We start from the raw sequence: 24,888 nt of genomic DNA on the forward strand, positions 1-24,888 counted from the left end.
ATTTACTCAAACCCAAATATCGAATTTGACTCACCAATTTGGTATGGAATATCAAATCTTGTTCCGTAATAACGAAATAACATTACAACAGCAGTAGCCCGTCCGTTGACCATATACCCAAATACGTCCATCAAGGCTCACATAAGACTACCGACAGCAAAAAGAGATTGGCTCATACAGCATCCATGGTTCAGTGACCCATGTTAGGTGGTGGCTGTGGAGGTCGAGGAGCTTGACCTTGCATCTGCTGCCCAGGAAAACCTTGCAGGGGAGGGGGAGGGGGCGGGGGAAGTCGAGGGGCTTGAAGACCGGGCGTGAAGTTAGCCATTGCGCTGCCACCGATAGGGGGCGGTATCGGCCCGGGAGGGCCATTTGCCACTGGTGGTGGAGGGGGAGGTTGTGATCCCACCATTGCAGGTGGTGGAGGCCTTGGAGGATTCATGACTGGAGCAGGAGGGGCGGCAGGTGGAGGTGCTTGGAGCGGTGGCAGTGGTGGTGCTTGAGGTGGAGGTGGCAATGGCCGCGGAGGAACACCCGGAGGTGCAGTACCATTGGCAACAGGAGCAGGTTGTGGTTTATTGGCTTCTGGTGGCTTGATCTTGAAGTATAGTTGCAGCTGTTGAACGAATCAAGATGTTGGACATTATCTTCAGTTGATTATTCAAACAAATGGACAAAAATCAAGCACAAAGGATATCAGATTGTTAATCTAACCGTAAACATTTTTAGGTCTGGATCCCAATGGGAGAAGAATTTTGGTGTTGATTTATCAATTTCTGTGCTTGGGACCTGATAAGGAACAAATAAGCACACAAAATAAATCTGGTGAGGAACAAATAAACACAAAAGAAAAATGTTGTTGAACATAGAGAGAAATGTTCTGGAGAAGAAACCTTGAAGGCAATGATCTCATATGGTTCAGCTGCAAGTAGTAGATACTGGTATCGCTTATCACATGCTTCAATCCTCTGTCAATGACAAACTGATGAGCCTAAATCACGCTTGCTAAAAGAAGTGAATATAATTGAAGTGAAAAGAGAAAAAAAAAACATCAAGGAAAAACAAAATGATAGGCATAAATATTTAGCAACCATATAGTGTAAGCAAACATCTGCTTCTACTGATATTAGGTAGCACTTGCCTGCTCAAAGGATGACATAAACCTGTGCCTTGGCTTACTGTTATCTTCAATTTCAGGATACTCGATCTGCAGAAAATTCAGACCAAAAGCTTCAAATCAAGAGATTAAAAGAAACCACCAATGTAGATAATTATAAGCAAAAGGAGCATGGTGTTTTAGGTGATATATTTGATGTTTGCTTTTATTATTATTCAAGATCAACAATCTATTGTTTAGACACTTGCATTTACTATAATCAAGGCTTTCAATTTCGAATAATACCGCCCAATATGAGTGGTACGTACCGGTCCATCAGCAGACCGGTACACGGATCGCCCGTTACCAGGCGGTATATATATATATAAGGCGACGTCGTGTTGCCTCAGCAACGTCGCCTTTCCCTTCTCCCACACGGGGCGAGGTGACGTCGCCTTTTATAAAAATATTTTTATATAAAAAAATCTTTTATATATATATATATATATATGGCTACGTCGCCTCGTTTTTCTGTGACGTCGCCCCGTGGGGAGAAGAGAGAGGAGTGACGTTGCCAAATATTTATTTTATTATATATATATATATAAACACCAAACGGTATACCGCTCGGTATACAGTACCGTACCATACCGAGCGAATGTCGAAACTCCGATACGGTATGATATTTTAATCCTTTTTACAACATGTTATCATTTGATATATGGTATGCTTTAGGATATCTATTATAATTTTCCTCTAACTAAACTACACTAATTAATATCTTCTCCAATGAAATTCACCTGCACAAAAAATACATAAATTATTTTATTAAAGTTGCATAATGATTAGATATAAAATGTATTGCCTATGCTCATTGACTGGATGAAATTGTAGCAGCTTACAATAACAGAAAAAATTGAGATGCTCTTGGACATGCCATGGTGAGCTATTAAGTTCATCAATGAGAAGGATTAAATAAGTTCATACATTTGGTAGCTCTGAAAGAGTAGATCAAAGATGATCACATCCAAAACACTGGTGAATGATAATAATGTGTCCACAGGAATATCAAAAGGTGTTTCCCTCATAAAGCTAAATGATTGGAAAGCATGATACAAGTGACGCCAGTGGTGGAACTGAAGTTTCGATGTAGTAAAAAAGAAGAATATACTGTTAAAAGATTGTAATAAATATTGTACTCTTTTCTGAGCATACTCCATAGTTTGATATTTGAGTACAATATGTTGATTAGTGTCCTTACACTGCCTGTCTCACCGAAATTGGTGCACAAACATCCATGCCCGTCCCACACACCAACAAGACCAGTACCAGTCTGATCCTATTGTACTGTGTCTTCGCACATGATTGAGCATGAGTTGCATCATCATAGGTCAGAATAGCACCTTATTCTACCACCCTAGGGTCAACATTTAGTCAACACAAAATCAATTAGTAATCCAAAATGATAGGGCTGCCAAAGCATCATGGAGAAACCCTGATGTAGAACAAGGAAGTTGAGAAAAAGAGGGGAAGAGAAAGAAAGAGAAGTGTGAGATAAGAGAGTAAGAGACTAGAGAAGATGCAATTCTTTTCATTCAAATCTGAAAAAATGCTTGATCCAACGACAAGCTCCACTATATATGGGGTTTAGGAGCCTTGACACAATTGATGAAGATAATGATTCCCAAAAATAATCTCCTAAGGAATTAGTATGTCTTTTAGAAATCTAAAATGTGACTTCTAAGATCCCTAAATAGTAAATGAGTGCACTTAATACAAAAGAAGTCCCTAGAAAGATCAAAAAAATATTTTATTTAATTTTCAACACAACTCTTAGAATTTCTATGCCAACTAATTGATAATTTTTTGTTGATTTCTTTACGTAGAATAAACTTTTGTAAAATCCTTTGTAAAGTTAAATGGTTCTCCATCATTCTCCTCCAATAGAAAAGAACTCGACCCCGAAAAATGATCTACAAGGTACTGGTCCAATAAGTCTGGTGCAAAGTCATAAAGTTCCTCAAAAGTAATCGAAGTGGCATCGAAAAGTGTTAATGCTGGTAGCAGACGTAACAAGGCGGTCATCAAGAATGGTCTCTACGTCATCGCTATGTTGTGGGAGAATCGGTACTTTAAGAGGATTGCCACTTACAAGAACACCGATAGACAAAAGAAACTCAAAAGTACCATGATATGGAATTAAATCCTCCACTTTGAAAACTGAACTAATATTTAAGTTGGAAGGCAAATCAAGCACATATGCATTAGCTCCCAATTTTTGGATAATGGGGAAAGGGCAAATGACTCAGGCATATAACTTTTTGTATGAGTTTTTAAGGAATCTCTCAGGGTGAACGTGAACCAAGACATAATCGTCAACTAAAGACTCTTGACTTCTACGATGTGCATTGGTAACAAGTTTGCAACTTTCATTATTTAAGATAATTTTATATTAAATCTCAGCATGCAAATCATAAATATGTTGAGCGAAGGAGTGGGTTGGTTCTGAGGCACGATAGTTAAGTGAAAGAGGTGTAAGGTCAATAAGGGTGTGAGGAGTATAACCGAGGACAATTTAAAATGGGCTTTTTCCAGTGGAGTAATTGACTGAGTTATTGTATGCAAATTCTGCAGTGGATAAGGTTAGTCCCAGTTTCCATATTTCTCCCCAATTAAGCATCTAAGAAGATTTCCCAAGGAACAATTAACAAACTCAGTTTAACCATCAGTCTGGGGGTGAAAGGCTGAAGAGAACTTCAATGTTGTGCCAAACAGTTTCCACAAAGTTTTTCAAAAGAAGCTAACAAATTTTACATCCCTATCAAACACCATTGTTAAATGCAAGCCACGTAATTTAGCCAATTCTTGAAAAAAAACAATTTAGCAATGTGTGAGGCATCGTTTGTCTTGTTACATCGGATAAAGTGGGTTGTTTTTTAAAATTGATCAATAACAATCAAAATAGAGTAATGGCCACCGGCTATTTTGAGAAGTCCAAGGACAAAATCTACACTCACATCTTGCCATGGTGAATGCGGAATAAGTAATGGGGTATATAGGCCAGTATTGTATTTATGAGTTTCACCAATTTGACAAGTGTGACACTGTGACACCACTCGAGCAACATCTCGCTTTAAGGAAGGTTAGTAAAATCTATCCTCGATTAATGCAATGGTCTTGTCTCAGCCTAGGTGACCTGCTAATCCACCCACACGTATTTTCCAAACAAATCTCAAAGAGAGGATTGGGAAACACACAATCTAGTAGATCGAAAACGGTAACTATCCTAGAGAATGAAGTTCATATGCTCACGATGGTTTCCATCGTTCACTTCCCGATATATGCCATTAAAGTCTGGACATTTAGTATACTCTTCTTTTAATTGCTAGAATCCTACGACCTTGAGACTCATGGTGGATAGGATTGTAGAAATTCTACTAAGGACATCAGCAGCTTTGTTTTGAGTGCCAGAACAATGCTTAATTATAAGAGTATTCGTTGGGAAACTCAACCCACTTGACATGTCGAGCATTTAACTTCTTTTACACATTTAAGCACATTAGGATCTGGTGGTCAAACAACAAGACAAACTTTTGTGGCAAAAAGTAATATCATCAATACCTAAGATATGGCACAATCGTGTAGAATTCTTTGTCGTAGGTAGAATAATATCGTTTTGTATCATTGAGATTGAGTTTCTTACTGAAAAAGGCGATAGGTTAACCCTCTTGACTAAGAATTCCTCCTATGCCTATACTAGAGGCATCACAAGCGGCCTCAAAGGGTTTAGTAAAGTCAAGGTGCCTAAGAAAAGGAGTAGTGGTCATTTTCATTTTGATGTCAGCAAAGGCTTGGTAGCAGCCAGAGTTCAAGAAAACTCACCTTTCTTTAGGCAATCAATGATAGGTAACATGATAGAACTAGACCCTCTAATGGATCTCTTATAAAAAAAGACTAATCCATGGAAACTATGAACCTCAGAAAGGGTTTTAGGCTCAGGCCATTATATAATGACAATTATTTTTTCTAGATCAATGGCAACACCTTGGGCAGAAATAATGAAGCCTAAGAATAGGGCATGGATTTGTATGAACGAAAACTTCCATACTGACAAAGAGCTTACAACTAGAATGGTAGTAAGAACCTGTCGAAAATGTTCTAAATGATTCTCTTTGGTCTTACTAAAGATCAAGATGCCATCAAAGTAGACTACAATAAATTTGCCTCTGTAGGGTTGTAAAACTTGGTTCATGAAGCACATGAAAGTGCTTGGGGCATTAGATAGACCAAAGGGCATGACTCGCCATTCATCTAGGCCATGTTGTTTTTCATTCGTCATCAATTCTAATGCGAATTTGATGGTATCCATTTCTTAGGTCAATTTTCGAAAACCAACTAGACCTAGTAAGAAGGCCAATGGCATGTTGAATTTCCTATAAGGGTGACAGCACACTAGGTAATTCCGAGGGTATGACATCTGAAAATTCATCTAAGGACTTAACCTCAAGAGTTAGATCAGGAATAGTATAAGGGCTAGGAATTTCTCTAGCAACAATGGTCACATAAAATTTGTTATCTGGGCTCTCTATTTTAAAAGATTTAGGAGGTCAATGGCATATGGAATTTCCTATAAGAGTGGCAGCACACTAGGTAATTCCGAGGGTATGACATCTGAAAATTCATCTAAGGACTTAACCTCAAGAGTTAGGTCAAGAATAGTGTAAGGGCTAGGAATTTCTCTAGCACCAATGGTCACACAAAATTTGTTATCTAAGCTCTCTATTTTAAAAGATTTAGGATCCATTAAGTGGAGTTCCTTGATAGTTGAGGCTTATAGAGGAGACTTGGGAGTTCCTAATTTGTCCTTTTATGACGGTTTTGTTGTCACACGATGATGTTTTTGCCTTTGTATGGAAAGACAGGTGTTTTCTCTTCCATGATAGTTAACATTAAGGTTATACAACCAAGGCCGACCTAAAAAAACATGGGCAATATCCATTGATAGGACATCGCAAAAAATCTCATCTTGGAAATCGCCCATTTTGATTGGTCCTAGACATCTCTCGATCACGGGTAGAGTGATTTTGTTAACCTAGGCTACTTTAAAGGGGTCAAATGTGACTCTACCTTAAGATTTAGTCTCTTGATAGCAAATTGAGACTATGTTCATGGTGCTACCCCCATCAACAACCAATTTGTAAGTTCTTTCCCCACTTTGGATAAAATTATGGAAGATACTTGTCCTCTTCCATTCGTTAGAATCACTAGTAGCAGAGAGAATAATACAAATAACATTAATATGGACATCTTCAATTTGTAGTTCATTTTCATCACCTAAGTAGGCTTTAAATTCAACTACTTGATCAACTTCTTCGATTTGATCCTTTGATTCTTGTTTTAAGGTGGGTACGTCGAGGACAATAAGAGGCAATGTGACCTCTATCATGGCAATAATGACATTGGATTAAAGACAAACGAGTTTGAGAATCAGTGGTTGAATGAGTTGGACAATTCATGGTTGGGCCAAGATTGTTGCTAGTAGTGAGGATTTTTCACTTTGATAGGGCCACTACTTGGGGTAGATTAGGTAATAATTCTATTCAAGGATTTTAATTTCGAATAATATTGTCCGTACCGGGTGGTACATACCGGTTCATCAGCAGACCGGTACGCGGACCGCCTGTTACGAGATGATACCGTCGATTGGGGTTGTTTCCACCCCGTTACCATCCTAAATCGGTCGTCACCACCCTCTACCAAGTGGTATTAACCAATGGAGAAGAAAGAAGATAACCTGGAGATCCGACGCCACTCTCCCTCCTCGTTTGAGGCGACGAGGCCTTGGCGTCGTCGGCGACTTCTCCTAATCCGCGCGGGGAGAAGAATCCTCGGCGACATCGCGGGGAGAAGAAACCGAGCTTCGTCGAGGCGGCGTTTCTTCTCCCCATGCAAGCAAAAGAAAAGAGGCGACGACGTTCCTCCTCGCCCTTTTTTGTGCGAGGAGAAGGAAACGGTTTCTTCTCCCCACCTTCTCCTCGTGCGGGCAAAAAGGCAAAAAAGAGGCGAGGTCGCCTCATTTTTCTGCCCGCGTAGGGAGAAGAAACCGCGCCAAAAAGGGCGACAAGGCATTCGCCCCGTACTGTGTGTGTGTGTGTGTGTGTGTGTGTGTGTGTACCGAGCAGTATACCGAAATGTACCACTAGGTATACAATACCGTGCCGTACTGAGCGAATCTCGAAACTCTGGTACAGTACGAAATTTTAATCCTTTGTTCTATTGTCAAGAGACGAAGAAGATGCTTGACAAATTCGATAAAATTTGATGTACTTCTCAATCTCAAGGGCTCAACGAGAAGCTTCCTCCATGGTGCTGGGGAAACCAAGGAAACTTTCCATTAGATGTAAACCTCAACCCATTAACAAATCTTCGAACAGTGATGATTTGATCCTCTTCTATTTCACACTTAGGTAAAAGTTTCTCAAATTGGGCAAAATACTCTGTCACACTAGAATTCAACTGTTTAAGGTTTAACAATTGTTCAACCAATTGGATTCGAAAATAAGTTGATAAATATTTTTCCTTAAGTTTTTGTTTCATGACTTCCCATTGAGTAATGGGAGGCTCTCGACGGTGTTTGAGACTACATTGAACATGTTGTCAATATTTCCTAGCGGATCCTACCAGTTTCAATTTTGCAAATCGTACACATTCAATATCAATCATTCCATACCACTCAAAGTAGTCTTCCATGCTATCTAACCAGTCAACAAATTGGGCCAATCCGACAAATCTACTTTAACTCTTCTAGATATTTCCCCTAGATTGTCAACAAACCGAACTTGTTGGCCCATTACTCGGGTTTGTGGATTTTTAGCAAGTTCTAGGAATTTATCGTTAAGATCAAAGGCTTAGTCATCAAGAATTATTAGAGCATGATTATGAACAGGTGCCCTATAGGTGGACCTAGGATTTGTTCAAACCGGGGCTTAGAGAGTAGGTAAAATTTAAAACTTTCTTGATTTGAGGCTATGAATTGTAGAGAATGGACATGTTGTCTAACCAACTCATCAACCTCCTCATTCATGGGTTGTTTTTCAAGATGTTGGAGAGCTCTTAAGACTTGGATCATTTTGTCACATAATTGTTCAACATTATGTCATAATTTGCCAGCTCGGTACCAAGGGTGTCCACCTCACTCTGTTGGTTTAAGGATTCATCAGGATTGATTTGGTCTTCACCTCGCCGACTCATGATTCTAATGCTATCGACAAATTACCTTTTGGTAATGAGGTTGTTAATTGTTGCAATGCATAAGCTACAAATGCAATATCTCAAATGGTTCTCTTTTTTTTCACTTTTTGTTTTATTTTTTTAATAACTTTTAAAGGTTCAAATTTTAGTGGCACTGTAGTTATAGCTAAAGGGGAGAGAGAGGGTGATAAATAGAAAAAAAGAAATGAGGGAGAAACGATGACAATCATGATCCAATGAAATATACAATCTTTCTTTCTGACAAAAAAATATTATTAAAGTTTTTAAAAATTTACCCGATACTAAGAACTATGTGGTCAACCAATTCCATAGGAACAATTGCTCCAAAGTCCAACTCCACAAGCAAAAAGGTTGACATTGGAGGTGCAAAGATCCTTGAGTGTTGATCGAAGTTTTTGCTACTAGTTGGAACCCAATAAGGTACAGGGCAGGTTTCTCGATGGGCTCTAATACCAAACTGATGTAGAACAAGAAAGTAGAGAGAGAAGAAGAGCAAAAAACGAGAAGTGTGAGATAAGAGAGAAAAGTAAGAGACTCGAGAAGATGCAATTTTTTTCATTCAAATCTGAAAAATGCTTGATCCATTGATAAGCTCCATTATTTATAGAGGTTTACGAGCCTTAGTACAATTAATGAAAATAATGGTTCCCAAGAATAATCTCCTAAGGAATTAGTACGCCTTTTAGAAATCCAAAATGTGACTTCTAGGATATCTAAATAATAAATTAGTGCATTTAATACAAGAGTGCACTTAATACAAAAGGAGTCCCTAGAAAGACCAAATGACCTTTTTTTAATTTTCAACATGACTCGTAGAATTTCTAGGCTAATTAATTGATGACTTTTTGTTGATTTCTTTGCCTAAAATAAAATTTTCAGAAATCCTTTGTAAAGCTAGATGGTTCTCCATCAAAAACCCCACAGCTATTATCCCATTTAATAATTAATGTTTTTCATGTTTACAGTGTTAAGTATACACATGAAGAGATATTCTCAACCTAAATCAAGCTTATGTTCTGAACCAAATATTTAAGCTCTCACGCCAAACCAAACTTAGAAATAATTAGAATCCAGCATACAACAATCTTTGAATTACAAAATCATAATAATAGTAGATGAGAACCTGAAACAGTAGAGATCGCTGCTTTGTCTCTGGATCAAATTGCTTTGTTACCCTGTATCCAGGCCTCCCAATCTTAACTGTATATAGAGCACACTATCACAACCAAATACCAGTAACGAAATTTATATAGGCCTAGTAACTACAAGACTAATTCCTCAGTACTTCCTCAAAGATAGATACACCTCAAAAGTAGATACAACTAATGCATGGCTGTAAATTGTCCAAATGAAAATAACAATCTGCAAAAATACAAATTACTTAAGGAAAAAGAACATGAAAGGGTACATAAATATTACTACTTTATACCTAAATAGTTGCCAGAAATGAACTAAGTGTGCATTAAATGCAGTTCATGAAGAGACAACTTGTACAATTCACAAAATCTACTGTCAATTAAAATTTACTCAGATAGTGTCAATAACAACTAACCAAAGACACCAAAATAAATCCTACAAAAAATACTTGACTTATTACAAGTAACATTCATGTTCATATTGAGACGTGACACTCAAAATTCTAGATTCACACAAACCTTTCTGTTTAATCAACTGCAGTAGCGTGAAGCATTTGAAGAGATGCCTCTAAAGCATCATGTCCTATCCAATGTGTTCGGATATTGCACAGAGGACCTTAGTTGTGATGCATGAATGGTGGCAAGCATTGTGCCCAAGTATACTTCTTAAAAATCATAAGTTTATATAAAGAATTTCATATCGAACAGTCAGATAAAAAAGCAAGTTCGCAGCCTAAAGATTGTGTTCCATCCTAAAATAAAGACTGCTTGAGGTCATCGTTAAAAATTGAACATCAGGATCTGAACCTACAAAAAAAAGAGCAAAAAAGGGACCCTGGCAGGCATGTTTTCATTTTTCTCCTCAAATTGTGCATTATCATAAACAAAGAAAAAGGAATAATGTAATTTAGTTGAACAAACTTACATTCTATGCATCTGCAGGTCACAGACATCAACCTCTGGAACCAAAAAGTCTAACAAGAACAAAAAGAATCGAGTATTTTACAATGCCACCTAAACTACACACCAACAACAAAATATAAGCATGATCATTAGCACATTTATCTCAAACGAGTCAGATTAGCCTCTCTAACCTATAATAGCTAAAAACACCAAACAGGGCCCGCTCATTAGCCAATGACATCTTTCTAAACAATCGATCAAATTTTTAAACTCCACAGTTCTTGATTTTGAGTCCATTTCATGTCCTCTTTCATGATCCCACAGACTCCTCTCACGCTTCCCTTTTTCTTCGTTGTTTACGTTGAATTGATCTGTATAATGCTTATTCTTCATAAATATGTAATGCCCAGTTCTTTACCATTTTGCACATCAGTACTCTACAAGTGGCTTTCTCTAATAAACGGCAAGCATGTTCTTATAGACCATCATTTTGATGGTAGCTGATAAATCGAAAAAAAGAAATAAGGTAATAAAAGATGTTGATGATATATAATATGACTATAGTTAAGTCTTAGAAACTCTGACATCAATCAAATCAAAGTTATGTAGGGGCAGGAAATATTGTGTCCAAAAATCTCCTTGACCAAGTGATTAATTCAAGGAGCCAGTATAAATGCAAGAACTATTGAGCATTCTAACCACTTTAGCCATGTATACGGAAAAAACCCTTGTAGGTTTTTATCACCAAATTTACAAGTCATCAATAATAGACCACAGCTTTCCAGTTGGTTATTGAACAACAATACCACAGAGGCAAATGACAGATTGAAAAAGAGTAACGGGAACACATGATCTGACTGTGAGAGCGGTGGGAATTACCAGACTTGCGGAGGGAGACCTTGCGCTTGTGCGGCTGAGGCTGAGCTGGCGCATCCTTGGCCTCGCGGGCGGCTCTCTTGGCGAGGTTGGTCTGATGGCGCTTCCCCTGGGTGTGGGCCAAGTAATTCCCCTCGTTGTTGTGAAGCGTCAGGCACAACTTGCACTCATAGCTGCAGGAAAACCGAGTCAGCGATTACCTCAAAGAAGAAAACAGCAAGAAGAGATCGCTCCACTTTTTCGGAGACGTTTAGGGTTCAGTGGTATTGCCTTCCGAGATGGTTTCGCATGAAGTAAGGGTCCTTGGCGAGGTCGATGGTCTCGAGGGCGAGCCGCCGGAGTCGTTCCCGGCGGTCGATCGCCTCATTCTGGGCGGAGGCGGCACCGCCGCTGCCGGGCTTCGATCCCCACTCCCGATCCATGACGCGATACCTCCCGGTACGGAGTATACGAATAAGCGGCGTTGAATAGCCTGCTTAACATTCCGGATCCGGATCCTTGCTATGAACCCGACCCGGTTAAAACGATGGGCCGTTTTCGTCTAATATCCCTCAAGCTGACGTATGGGTCGCAAACATACGGCGAAGAAGCCAACGAATTATACTGAATCAAATGGTACCAAATCGATTCATTAATAGTTTGATTTGGAAGATTATAAATGATTCAACTATTATTCGGTTTGCTTCCTATTACCTTAAGCTCTTAATCAATTCAAATCGTTTAATCAAATCAATCAAAAGGTTTAATTTGATCCAATCTTAATATCATAATTTCATAAATGATAGAGGCTTAATTTCATAGAATCAAGAGTTTGGTACAGTTCAATCAAACCAAACCAAACCATACGGGGATTCATTTAAAAATATATATAAATTGTTAAATTATTTAAAATCAATTAATTTAGTATACCCAATAGAATCGATTTTGAACTAATTTTAGACCTATCTTACTTTAATCAAACCGGTTTGAACAGCACTACCAAACCCCAGAAAGCAATCTCAGTATGACATAGTAAGCATATTAAGATCTGCAATGGAGCCTCTTACATGGGTAATGATGAACAGGGTTTTGCTTAAGAAAGTGGTGTTCGATCCACTTAAGCAACACGAAGACACAGTGTGTTATGTTTCGGATTTACATGGTACATTCTAAAGAGAGATAGATGCATTAGAAGAGTAGGGTGATACTTGAGAAAGTGGTGTTCGATCCACCTGAGCAACACGAAGACACAGTGTCTTATGTTTTGGATTTACATGATGTGGTAATGTAAAGAGAGAGAGAGAGATGCATCACAAGAGTCGTGTACGTGTGTCTGATGAGACCAGAGCGCAGGAGTTCACTGGTTATACCCAAAGAGCACCTGCATCACGAAGAAGAGGGACCAATTTGCCACCGAGGTGCAGTGACATGATCCTGTCCGTAGATCCGACCAGTTTGCCGCCGATGAACACTACCGGCACCGGCGGACTACGCCCCACAAGCTTGGCAAGAGCCTTCTCCATCTCTCTGCCCCTCGGATCCTCGTCGAGCTCGTGCACGGCGGCGTCGACGCCGAGGTCGTGGAAGAGACTCTTGACGGTGTGGCACATGCAGCACGAGCTCAAACTGAAGACCACAACTGCTCTTTGAGATGCCAACTTCATCACCTTCTCCATTCCGATAGTGGTAGTTTGCTGAAGACGCGCGCGCGCGGCTGTCTGAGAGAGAGAGAGAGAGAGATTTGCTTATATAGAGCCCAAAAAAAATCCAGAATGTTCTTTGTATAGCGTTTGCACTCCAAAAAGACTCCTCTGATCATTGAATTGACAGTGACCATTGTGCCACTCGGTACTGTAGTGGTTTGGATAACGCCAAGTTCCTCTTCTGCTGTGGGAATTTTTTGGAGGCCATCCGACAACCAACTGTTATGCTGACTTCGTAACCAAAGAACACTGGAGAAGTTTTATGTTGTTGTTAGAGATCGATAATAATCTGTTTAGGTCAACCCACAGAGTAACATTATCCGATGGTTGGTGATTGGAAGAGCGTGGGACAGGCAGAATCAGATACGCGTTGGTGGAATCCTCATCCTGTACATGAAGGGACAGTTGATTCCAGCGGTGAGTTGGGCACAGCAGGTTGTGGGTGGGTGTTGCAACGTGGACAACTCTCAGATCTTTCTCCTCCTCCTTATCCATGAGATGAATGGCCTCAGCAAAGAGGAAACCGGATGAACCTTGGCGATGAGGAGCCACCATTCTTGTGGCTGACTGCGTGCATCTGCAACATCTCACCTCATCAGCAATGCTTTGCTCAGTGATCATTCATCTACTTTGCCTGAAAACAGACATTCTCTTCGTAAATTAACATGCATGCAGAAAGTGACCATGAAAAAAACAAAAAGGAAAGAAGTTGAGTTTTGTTATGCCACCAGTCACCAACCAAATAAAAGTGAAAAAGAGGAGATGGAGATAAAACAATTGAAACTTGCATTTGTTTTACCAAAACAAATAGATCTTCTACAATCCAATTAATGGGGAATCAGTTTTAGGTTGCATTGGGATCAGACAAGGGAAAGGACGATACATTGGCATTCTAGAGTCTCATTAGACCAAGTGATTTCATTCATCTTCCCATATGGGATCTTCCAAGATCAGCTGGTTCATAATTCAATTATGGCAAACAAATTATTCTTCACCTCGTCAGGTCATTGGTTTACATTGCTATCTCTAAAATTTGCCCGCTACTCATCTTTGGATTAAATTAATATCTTTGACAAGAAAAACAACCCAGTTTGGAGATTTCATTAGGATGGTGTGTTTTCCGAGATGAACAAGAAGATAGCTTTGTAGCACACAGCTCATTGACTACAAATAAATACATGTTGATTATATGATATTAGGCATAAGAATGTTTGTTCCAAGAGGTTCTGATTAGTAACCTTTTGAGTACATGAGGAGCCAAAAAGAATGGCCCTTAGAAGAGAGGATCTTTACTTTTAAGAGTCTGTGAAGGTATATCTTGGTGCAACATGATTTATACTGGGGTTTAAATGAGATAAGGATAGAGAAGATTGTGTCATCATGGATACATCTGGAATTCTCAAGAAAAAGGATAATTATGCTCTTATCCTCCTCTTCTTCCTCTGTCTTGTCTCCTTTGCCTTTGGAAGATATGATACTCTCATTCTCTCTTTCGATGTGGTTGTGTTGCTTGGATGATCTAATCCTTTGGAATCCGAGTCATGGAATAGTGTTCCTGTGAATAAGTGGGAAGTTTTATCTAGATGGATATAAGGAAATGGAATGCCATCCAAATTGGTCAAACGATAAATGTGTAGTGCAGGAATCACCTTCCTGCAGAACTCAGTGACCATGCAGAATCTGTGCAGGAAACAAAGTCGAGAACGTGTCCATCGTTCAGAGCTCCATCGCATGTGTGCATGGCGAGTGAAGCAGATTCATGTCGAGGAACAACATGCGCAGTTTCTGACAAGTGATCCATGCCATGCGTTGATGAGACAAGTATTCCAGAAACAGAAGCTCGAAGCTTGTCTTCAACCGAAACAGATGGGTTTAATTAACATTGCTTCAGGTGATTCTGAAAGCTCACAGTCCAAAGAGGGTCATTCTGAGGTCTCACACAGCACTATATTAGAATGCCACCTTCATGAGTTCTCAAAGCATTTTTGCTCACTGCATCTCCTCGCAGCTACATTTTGTATTAACTAGAAAACTATTTGCCAGATGAGATCATACTGCATGTGTTGGTCCTGTTGTTCATGAGCTACTAGCACTGAACTCTCTCTCTCTCTCTCTCTCTCTCTCTGTGAAATGATTAGCTCTTGTGATCTGCAGACGAGCTTGTTATTCTAGATTTCCATTCTAGCGAATAATAAACTTGCAGTTGTTGCAGGTAACAGAAGGATAGGATTCCTGCTGCTTTTGATCTCATCAAAGAGGGGGAACAGAACGAATAGCTACTTGTTCCATCACATCCAAATGGAACCGAACCGAGAAAAAGGGAGCGAGAAGAAGACTTGAGGATGTGTTGCTGAAGAGGCATGAGGATGTGGTTATGGGAACCAATTAGTGTTTAGCATCAGTCATCATCTACTATCAACCTCTGTTCACAGATTATTCTGATGAACATTCCTGGGATTAGAAGAGAGAGAGAGAGAGAGAGAGAGAGAGAGAGAGCCACACAGAGCCACACAAACACCGGAATGCAAATACATAAAGTGTTTCTACTAACCTTGTTGAGAAAAATATACATGTGTAGCTCACACATCTGAAGTTGATGAAGATTGTGTGATTTATAGAGAAGATGAAAAGTACAAATGCATTAAAATTCCACATGTTCACTGACTAGTAATGAAGAATCCAAAAATTATGAATTTTGAGACTTTGATGTCATCCAAATAAAGGCTCAAATGTTAACTTCCTTGCAATTAGATTCAGACTCATACTAACTAAGCTGTTGCAGCTTATGAATCAGTGTATTTTACAGCATATTTTTTTGACCAACACTGAACAGAAATCTAAAATGACAATGGGGCAGAAGCCCATTCACAATGGAATAAATAAAATACAGATGGATGCTGGGATCCCAGGACTCCAGACAATTATTCGACTCAAATAACCTAAGCCAGAGAATTAAGTTCTTCTTGGTGCTGGAATCATAAAAAAAAAAAAAAAAACAATATACACGCCATCGGCAGACTCTTCTCCATCCCACTGTCTTAAGGCTCACCATACAAAAAAATTAACAGATAGAGAAGGAAAAAACAATGAAAGGAGGTGTAGGAAGCTACCATTACCTCTCCATCCAAATAAGAGGGTTTCTAACTACACCAACGTCTCATCTGAATTGAGTAATGTCCTTGTCCTTCTGAGCTTCCTTGGTAGCATTGGCACCAGCAAGCTGTTTTAAGTTAGTGGGCATCTGAGAATTGCCTGAAGATTTTTTCTTTCTTCTTGGGTGTCCTGCAGCAGCAGAATTGATCAGTGGTCCAGACCATGCTGTTATTCCCCCTTTCTGGTAGGGAAACACAGTGCTGAATGAAGCTTCTGGGGGATCAAATGCAGGATCCATATAATGTGAGGACTCTAATGGGTAGCCAAGCGATCCATCCTGGTGTGGTGGTGGGAACTTTTCACTCTTACTCTTTGCGTTAGCATGCGTGATCAGCCGTCTCCTCTGCTAGTTGCAAAAAGAATGTATGTTAAGTAGACATCCCCATAGGCTGCATGGCAACAGAAGTTACAGCTCTAACTACACACTAATGATAAGTAACAGCCTCTTAGGAGGATAGTCATACATAGATTCTTCTACACAAAAACATCCCACTACCAAAACAAGTGAGAAAGTTCGCAATACTATGATTTAAGATTAATACTGGCAGTCCTTAGGAGGACTAGTTGACATTCACAATGCATGAAATGCCAGTGGCAGAGAACAAAAATTCCTATTATTTGAAGAACTGTCAGGACCACAAGTTCATCTTCTTGAACTGAACAGGATCCCCTTATTATTGTTCATGTTTCCTTTTCCTTCAGTTATATTTTATGAGATCAAAAGGCACCTAGATTTTTCATAACCTTAGTATTGTTTATGTTGGCCTTATGTAATACTTGACAAGTAAAAGAACTAGAAGGTGGGTCTTGGTGTCACGGAACGTTCTTTCTTTGCAGTCTAGGTGATAAGGGCTTGAGTCATGCAACATCTGCAATTTTAAGGTAAGCTTGCAGACACTAGTTCTCTCTAAAGCTAGTATTGGTGGAGACATTATGCATACAAGCAAAAGAAACAAAAGAAATAAGCATACAAGAGGATCATCTCTGTGAATGTCCTATGGGTTCATGATTAACAGTCTGCACACAACAGAAACAACAAAGATATCTACACTACACAATATACACACAATGAAAATACCCTGTGGCCCCCTCTAAGCAGAAACCTTGCACCATTGTAACATCAGAACTTGCTCATCAGTTACCTATAAACATATAACAAAATGATAAAAACACAACAATAACAAGCTGTAATGTCTCGATTATTTGAGGTCAGTGGCATGGATCTTTTCTTGCTATTTTGCTCCATTAAGGTTCAGTTTAAAGAACATAACTGGTGAAATTATTTGAGTACATAACAGGCAGTAAATACAAAATATTCATTTTGATTATTGTCCCACTCTGCAAAAATCTAAAGATTCAATGTGTAAATGGAAAATCAACTGGATAGTTCTCCAGCAAGATCAATATAGCTTTTGGTATGACTAAGAAGCTAATCTATTCAAACAATATTAGACTAGCTTGACTTTATTAATGGTTAAGAGTTAAGACCAATGTTCCCAGTTTCATGTAACGATTAAAGCTCGGACAGTACCGTACCAGTCATACCAGTGTACCTACGGACTATCAGCATACCCAGTATGTAGAGAGTTTTAGAAAAAAGATTGTGAAAATAAAAAAATAAACTGTTCAGTACTGAGACCATACTACCCTGTACCAAGCAAACCACCCAGTTTATCCTGGTCTACGTAAATACCACCCAAAGCAAACCATATGAGGCAGAATTGCAAACCTTGGTTAAGACCGAATAAGATAAGATTAAGGATGCAATAAATAGTTTTAAACTTAATTTTTGTATCAATGTTTAGTAAAAATTTTAATTGCTAAATTTGGAGTATAAAAAGGATTCTTCAATTTCCTTTAAAAACAAATCTGCTAGAGAAAAATTAGTCATGCTGATAACTTTCAAAGTGTGCTACATAAATAGTATCAGTAATCATCTGACTGAGTCTGGATTATTCTCAACATTTATATAACAAAAATATCTACACGTCTTTTGGTGAGGAGAAATTTTTTCTTTGATCTGGGATCCCTCAGACCCTATACCTCATCTCATACTCTCATATATTCTTGTTGAACTCTTCCATTCTGTCAATATACTATTTTCAAATTGCTGAACTTCTAAAAATAGTACTTCAATGCAAGTTATTTCTTATTTTCATCAATTCCTAATTGTTGTAGAGCCCACCATATCATGTATCCCCAAAGAAAAGAGGTCACTGAAGCTCCTGCCTTGGCTGTAGGATGCTAGTTGTTTAAATCCTGGACGTTAGTGAGTCCATTGCTATCAGTAAAATAGATGGTCCTCGATAATGGAAAAAGGATTTCCAGACCATATGTAATGATATTCTGCAAGTGAAAAAATTGGTCTAACAATAGCCAAGCAAAATATTCAGCAAAATGGCAGATCAATTTCATTTACTTTATAATAAGATGTAGTAAAAAGTAACAGTCAGTTGAACATACATCAATGTTGACTTGGAGTTCAGCATTAGCCTCTGGGGCAGGAACTGCCCTTGTAGTTCGATCACGTGCACGTGTCTTCTTTGTTCCATTGACATTGGCTTTCCCACCACCATTTTTCAACCTGCATAAAATGAGATCATTAATTACATAGAACAAACTTGAAATGATAATTCATCATTCCAAAAAACACTTAACAGTCCATTTACATCTCAAACATCCATGTAGTTGCAAACTGTCCATCCAAAACCACCAGAGGAGACAAGCATCCATCATTAAAAGGATGCAATTTGTGAAAAATGACTTGTAAAAAAATTAATTTTCAGACTATGCGAAGAAAAAGGTAGAGGAATTATCTAAAAAGTCGACTACTACTTACCTAGTGCATTGATGTACTATGAACAAGAATATTCAAACATTTACAAAATAAGATTATTTCTGAAGCATCAGAAACAAGATCGTATCATTCTTAAGCCAAAATAATGCTATAACAGGAACTTTATGGAACCAATTTTACTGAAAACAAGGGCAGGAAGTTGATCGAAAAACCTTCTCGTTTCTTCATCCCGCAGTTTAGCATCCATCTCCTTGCTTGGAGGATACTTTGGCAGGCTTGATGGCTCACATGCATATGGTGGAGTATTAAAGAACTACAAAAGGCAAAACAGGTAATAAACTTGATCATAATCCATAATATGAATAAATAACGGAAGCAGTAGGCTGCATATATCATATGTATGAATGAACATGCCAACCTTATCCCCACAATGGAACAATTTTAGAGCAGAGGTTCAAAATTTGCAGTAAATATACTGTCTTCTTTATGATCTTCACAATCATCTAGCAATCAAGTGTCCAGTTTTCCTTAACATGAAGCATTGCCTATAGCTACTACCACTATGTGTAATACAGTTAAAGACAAAAAACCATGTAGAACTAAGAGTTTAAGTAAAGCATAATTCATGATTCATTAAATTTCTACATAAGCATGAATTATTCTTGTCCAACCAACCAACAACAGAATAAGACAATCGTACCTATCAAGAATGAGCAGGACGGAATCAAGAAGCCACAAAATGTTCCTTCCAAAACATTCATAAACAGTAGAACATTGAAGAGAATGTGACTTTAAATAAAATAGTTTTATTTGCAAATTTCAACACTAAAATTTTACATTTGAACCACAGCATGAGAAGATGCTTTTCAAGGAACTTTGTTGTTGCAACTAACTAAAATTGTAATATTATATATAACATGTGAAATGTGCTTCATAACAGAAAAAAGGTCAGGCCATCACTAGTATTAACAAATCCATTTTTATCAAAAGCTTATAATACGAAACTCACTTCACTTATTAGTGCGTCAGTGGCAGTTAAACGTTCAGCCGAATCAATTGCCAGAAGAGTTTCGACTAATGGCATTGATGATGGTGGAAAATCCTTAAATGTATCCTTTATGCAACATTTGTATGGTTGCTGGGGTTTAAAAATGGTGGCATGTGGCAACTTTGACTTCTTCCAGTAATCCTCTGAAGGGGAGCCACAAAGCTTGAAAATCTTATGCAGCTGCTCAACCTGATAAATGAAACCATTCAGACCTCAGCACTCATGAATCATGATAAATAGAAACCTTTCAGAAACAACAAAAATGTTGTGCCAATGTGGTAGGATATGTATAACGAATTAGACTCCTGAAAATGTCCAGTTACTACCTCAACTAGCAACATTAATTTATAATGCGGCATCTGCTCTATGCATGAATACCTTGAGTAGGACTTACCAGCATGAACACCTTGAGTTGGACTTACAAAAAGTAATTAGGTCAATGTATCACCTTCAAACATTCTTGGCCGTTAAAGGACAAGTGGAGCTATGGGCGACCAGTATTGAGTAATGAAAACAGATTCTCTGCTTGCAAAGGCACGCTACTTCATACATTGACCATCCCCAAACCTAAACCTCGCATTGGCAAGAGCCTTGTGCACTAAGCCTCTCTTAGTGGAATAAATTCAAATACTAATCAAACAAGTACAATAAGGAACATTTAGCAGTCAGGTATATTGTACACATGTTGATAGTGTTTTAACTCTTATCACTTCAATCTTTGACATGATGATCTGACACATTTGGTTCTGTTCGAACATTGTATACCAAGCCATAGCATCTGAAAGACTATTGATACCATCTTCCTACAACTAAAGTTACATAGAAGTAAGAGAAAGCTCAAGCAAAATCCAATAAAGGATTGATTAAATGTACAGACATATTGAGGTTAAGCCCAAAATTGTAAGCTCACTTTTTCTAACAGATCAATAATGTCAATGAGGTTTTCACAGAGAACATTACACTAGAAACAATAAAAAAATGCTTTTAGAAACCAATCCAACTTAGAAGCCAATATATTCCTCTTGAGATTGATAAGAAAGCCTATGTAATCCTACTGAGACTGAGTTTGCTTCCAAAATGTAAAATAATCTGTGCAGCACAGCCAGATAACACCATACAAATGTGGCATTGATGATAGCAAAATCTTAAAAAATGAATTTTCTGTGACTCGAATCTTGGTCTCCCATGTCGCAAAGGAACAACCTTAACGTTGTACCAAGCCCCCCCCCCCCCCCCTCTTGCAACTTCATACAAGGGAAATATATTTTAAAATGTGAGTGATGCCAACTAATAATCGATTGAGTTACAATGAACCAGATACGTCACATCAACACTTTCTTCTTCACTAAATAAAAAGCAAAAACTGTTTCGAAGGATCAGTTGGCAGGAACAACAATTTTGCATAAAGTGATATTTAAACTGAATCCATTGTTCACAAGTATAAGCTAGACATCATTCTTTGAGGATGTACTTCCACTGATTCCTTGTCTTTCATTGCCTTGTATATTGACAAATCCTTGTAGCATCTGTCCACATATTTCATGCTATGTTCATTGCAGCTTAGTCAAGCTGCAATGAAGTGTGTGTAATCTCCTTTCTATTGTAACCTAAACCTAAACTATTTTAGAGGCTTGGGCAACAATCAGACGTATCTAACTGACCTCAATCTTACAGCATGCCTTATCAATTGTGTTGTCTGCATTTCCTCTTCTCAAAATATAAACCAATTATCAACTTGAACTACTTTCAGAATCTTACCTTCAAAACTGCATTGAGCACCTCCATAACACCTACACCTGGTGCCTTTCTTATGTCAACCATTCTAAATTTTCCAGGACTTTTTCCCCAAGCACATATCTGTTTATCATTATCAGACCTTCTTTTAGTAAAACTATTACAAAGCTGATTTCAGCAGATGCCATACAAGAAATATACTCTCATGAGGATATCTGTTGTGTGGTCTTCTTCCTTTTATATTATTTGTCATCATCGAGCATCATGATGTATATTATCACTTCCATACATGCATCTTTTAGCACAATAGAGCTAAATCATTTATTGTTATGTGTGTGAATAATACAACTTAATTTCTGATACAGTATATTATATGTTTCCAATATTAATTATCTTTCTGTAGCAGCAATGATATTCAGCAAAAGGTTAGGAAAGGTGGAAACAATCAACACATTTTATGGTTTCCAACTTCATCAGAGGTTGTGGGTCTATTTACAGTGTGGAAATTTTGGATATTGTACACCATAGAGTTAACAAGACATGTTACCTCGGTCCTCCCAGGCATAATAGGCTTTCTGGCCAACAACTCTGCTAAAATGCAGCCTGCACTCCAAAGATCTATACCCACACCATAGTCAGTGGCTCCCAAGAGAAGCTCTGGTGCTCGGTACCAAAGAGTAACCACCCGGCTAGTCATCGGTTGCTTGTGGTCAGGATCAAAAGTTGTAGCCAAGCCAAAGTCCGCAATCTTAAGTAACCCCTCATTATCAATTAGGAGATTAGAACCCTTAATGTCTCGATGTAGCACACCATTATTGTGACAGTGCTCCAATCCTAACAATAACTGCCGCATATAACACTTCACCTGCTCAAACACAATGTTAGATATACATCTCAAGAAAGATCATACTTTGAAGAGGTGAATAAACTGGATATGTCATGAAAATCTAACCTGAGGCTCGGTAAAGTTGATCGTGGGACTCGCAGCAAGACCAGCAAGGTCATGCTCCATATACTCGAACACTAAATATAAGCTACAAGACATTCTGGATGTCACTAAACCTTCCAGTTTCACCACATTGGGGTGATCCAACCGCCGTAGAATAAGGATCTCTCTTGCCATAAATTTCACACTCTCTGGCTCCATATTATCAAATCTGACCTTCTTCAAAGCCACGATTTTGCCCGTCAACATGTCCCTAGCCTTGTAAACATTACTGTAGGTCCCTTGACCGATCTAAATCACCAACAACAACAATAACAACAAACTCGGTTATAGATGCAAAGGCCACTACAACAGGCAGCAACTGGTGAATGCCGAACTAAAGGTGGAAGCTTGCCTTGTCGATCTTCTCAAAGGTATCAGCACGGCGGGGCGTCCATCCATTGATGGCCTCCCCGGCAACATTGGAGAGCCAGGAGGGCCACCCTGCGGCCACCTGCTCGCCGTGGACGTGGCCAGGAGGTTTGCTAAGCCTGGGCTCGAGCCTCTGCCGCCTGCGCCGCCCCGGAGGTTGTCCCTCCGGCCGTTTCGCGTTCTCCTGTCGATCGGGAACCTCTGCGACGGTGGCGGTGGTGTTGGTCGGGGCGGCATCGACGGCGGTCTCTATCCTGGAGAGGGAGGCCTGGGACTTGCTACCGGATCCAACGGGAGCGGCAGTGCCCACCTTCTCCCGCCGCCGCTGGCCGAGGGAGGAGCGGTTGGGCGAGGGGGAGGCCTCTTTGGCGAGGATACAGCCCATGGCTCAGCTCATCACCGCCGCCGCCGCCGCCGCCGCCGTCACCCGGAGGGAAGATAGGAGGGGAACCCCGGGCGGGATCGGCGGGGGGTGAATCGAAGCTCCGGCAACGGAAGAGTCCTGGATTAGGGTTGGGGCGCGGCGCTTCTCCCCTCGCTAATTCGTTGTTGTTGTTGTTGTACGCGGATAAAAAGATGCGAGCTTGTGAGACGAGACGGCCGTTAAAAAAGGAAGGCATTGGCGGTGAGGGGATACCATGCGGTAAGCTGTTCCGCGCAACGGAAGGCGATGTGACTGAGAGAGAGAGGGAGAGACTGTCACAGGCGACGAGCAACGGTGAAGATTAGAGTCGATTCAGGTTTGACTGATACTACTTAGAGGAGACGAAGGTTTGACTCATACGACTGAGTAGATCTCGCCTCGGAATAGCACCATCAAGGCGAAGGTCAAAGGAAAGGCCTTTTGAGGCTGGCCGTGGGTCCACGGAACAGCTTACCTGGCGCAGCTGACGTGGAATACATTGACTCGCGGGAACTGGAGTTGACTCGGTGGAAACCTCCAGCTTTCATTTGAATTGATTGGGGATATATATATATATATATATATATATATATATATAATTCTTTTATTTTTTTTTTTCATCGCTATTGTATCCAAAAATTTAAATCCATATGTGAGACACCATCTATGATTTATACTTTTTCAAATATCTTATAATCCAATCAAATAAATTTCGTAACACTTGGTGTATATGGTAAATCATAATTTATTTGAACTTAAAAACCTTATACTGTCTAGTTCTAAAACGAGTTAACAAGTCTCTTATCAAAGTTGACCTAATTTTGAACTTAATACCCTCAAATTTAATCTTATAAAGATCCAAATTGATTTGTAAGAATTTGATCAGTCAAACATTTTTCTTTCTTTGACCGGCTTCATTTGAGGTTAAAAAATATATCAAAATTTGAAGCGAAGCTTCGTCTTTCATGTGATTTCTTGACATCAGTCTCGCAGTTGTCCACTTCCAATGCTTCATAAAAGACCATGTATCAATCAATCACTGCAGACTAAAACAGGGTGGAAGCAACACAGATGGATGCTATCACAAAGAGCTTTTGGACTCATCCACTTGGATGTTTCTGTCTGTGCAGTCAAAAGTTCAACCCAACAACAAGATCTCTCAGTCAGACACACAGCACTCCAAAGCTTCCATGGATGCTCTCATGCACACAGTGACTGCCTCTGCAAGAACTGAAGCAACCCAAACAAGGACATGCCCACTTCCGCAAGAAGATGGGAGTGCTACTACCACAGGGGAGGAGATGTGAAATGAACTTTTATCTGACTGTGTTGCTGTGTTCATCTTTATGTGGCTCCCCTGATGTGACTCTACTTGTAACACCTCGACTCATCTGCTCCAGCCATCTTGGGTCATTCCACCAAGCCATTTTT

General features: G+C 39.3%; 3 protein-coding genes across 5 annotated transcripts; all 3 read right to left on the reverse strand.

The window, feature by feature from the left end:
* Positions 1 to 24: 24 nt before the first annotated feature.
* Positions 25 to 11,739, reverse strand: LOC103970042 (uncharacterized). The gene is made up of 7 exons (XM_009383677.3): positions 11,554 to 11,739; positions 11,287 to 11,456; positions 9,492 to 9,568; positions 1,142 to 1,207; positions 894 to 968; positions 715 to 789; positions 25 to 616 (listed from the first exon to the last, which is right to left on the reverse strand). Exons 1-7 carry the CDS (start codon positions 11,703 to 11,705, stop codon positions 191 to 193), a joined length of 1,041 nt encoding a protein of 346 aa, XP_009381952.2. The 5' UTR covers positions 11,706 to 11,739; the 3' UTR covers positions 25 to 190.
* Positions 11,740 to 12,352: 613 nt separating this feature from the next.
* Positions 12,353 to 13,008, reverse strand: LOC103970051 (putative glutaredoxin-C14). Its single transcript, XM_009383688.3, has one exon. It carries the CDS (start codon positions 12,936 to 12,938, stop codon positions 12,627 to 12,629), a length of 312 nt encoding a protein of 103 aa, XP_009381963.1. The 5' UTR covers positions 12,939 to 13,008; the 3' UTR covers positions 12,353 to 12,626.
* A 2,669-nt stretch (positions 13,009 to 15,677) lies between these two features.
* On the reverse strand, positions 15,678 to 23,636 carry LOC103970062 (probable serine/threonine-protein kinase At1g54610). 3 transcript variants are annotated; one of them, XM_009383699.3, is made up of 7 exons: positions 23,038 to 23,635; positions 22,650 to 22,934; positions 22,245 to 22,562; positions 19,925 to 20,152; positions 19,128 to 19,228; positions 18,582 to 18,702; positions 15,678 to 16,464 (listed from the first exon to the last, which is right to left on the reverse strand). In XM_009383699.3, exons 1-7 carry the CDS (start codon positions 23,437 to 23,439, stop codon positions 16,123 to 16,125), a joined length of 1,797 nt encoding a protein of 598 aa, XP_009381974.2. In that variant the 5' UTR covers positions 23,440 to 23,635; the 3' UTR covers positions 15,678 to 16,122. The 3 variants fall into 3 exon arrangements, with proteins under 3 accessions (XP_009381974.2, XP_009381981.2, XP_064951297.1); XM_009383706.3 differs by having other exon boundaries at positions 15,678 to 16,461; positions 23,038 to 23,634; XM_065095225.1 differs by lacking the exon at positions 15,678 to 16,464 and adding an exon at positions 16,490 to 18,464 and having other exon boundaries at positions 23,038 to 23,636.
* Positions 23,637 to 24,888: the final 1,252 nt, after the last annotated feature.

Source organism: Musa acuminata, chromosome BXJ2-2 (assembly GCF_036884655.1).
Source record: "Musa acuminata AAA Group cultivar baxijiao chromosome BXJ2-2, Cavendish_Baxijiao_AAA, whole genome shotgun sequence".
NCBI lineage: Eukaryota > Viridiplantae > Streptophyta > Magnoliopsida > Zingiberales > Musaceae > Musa > Musa acuminata.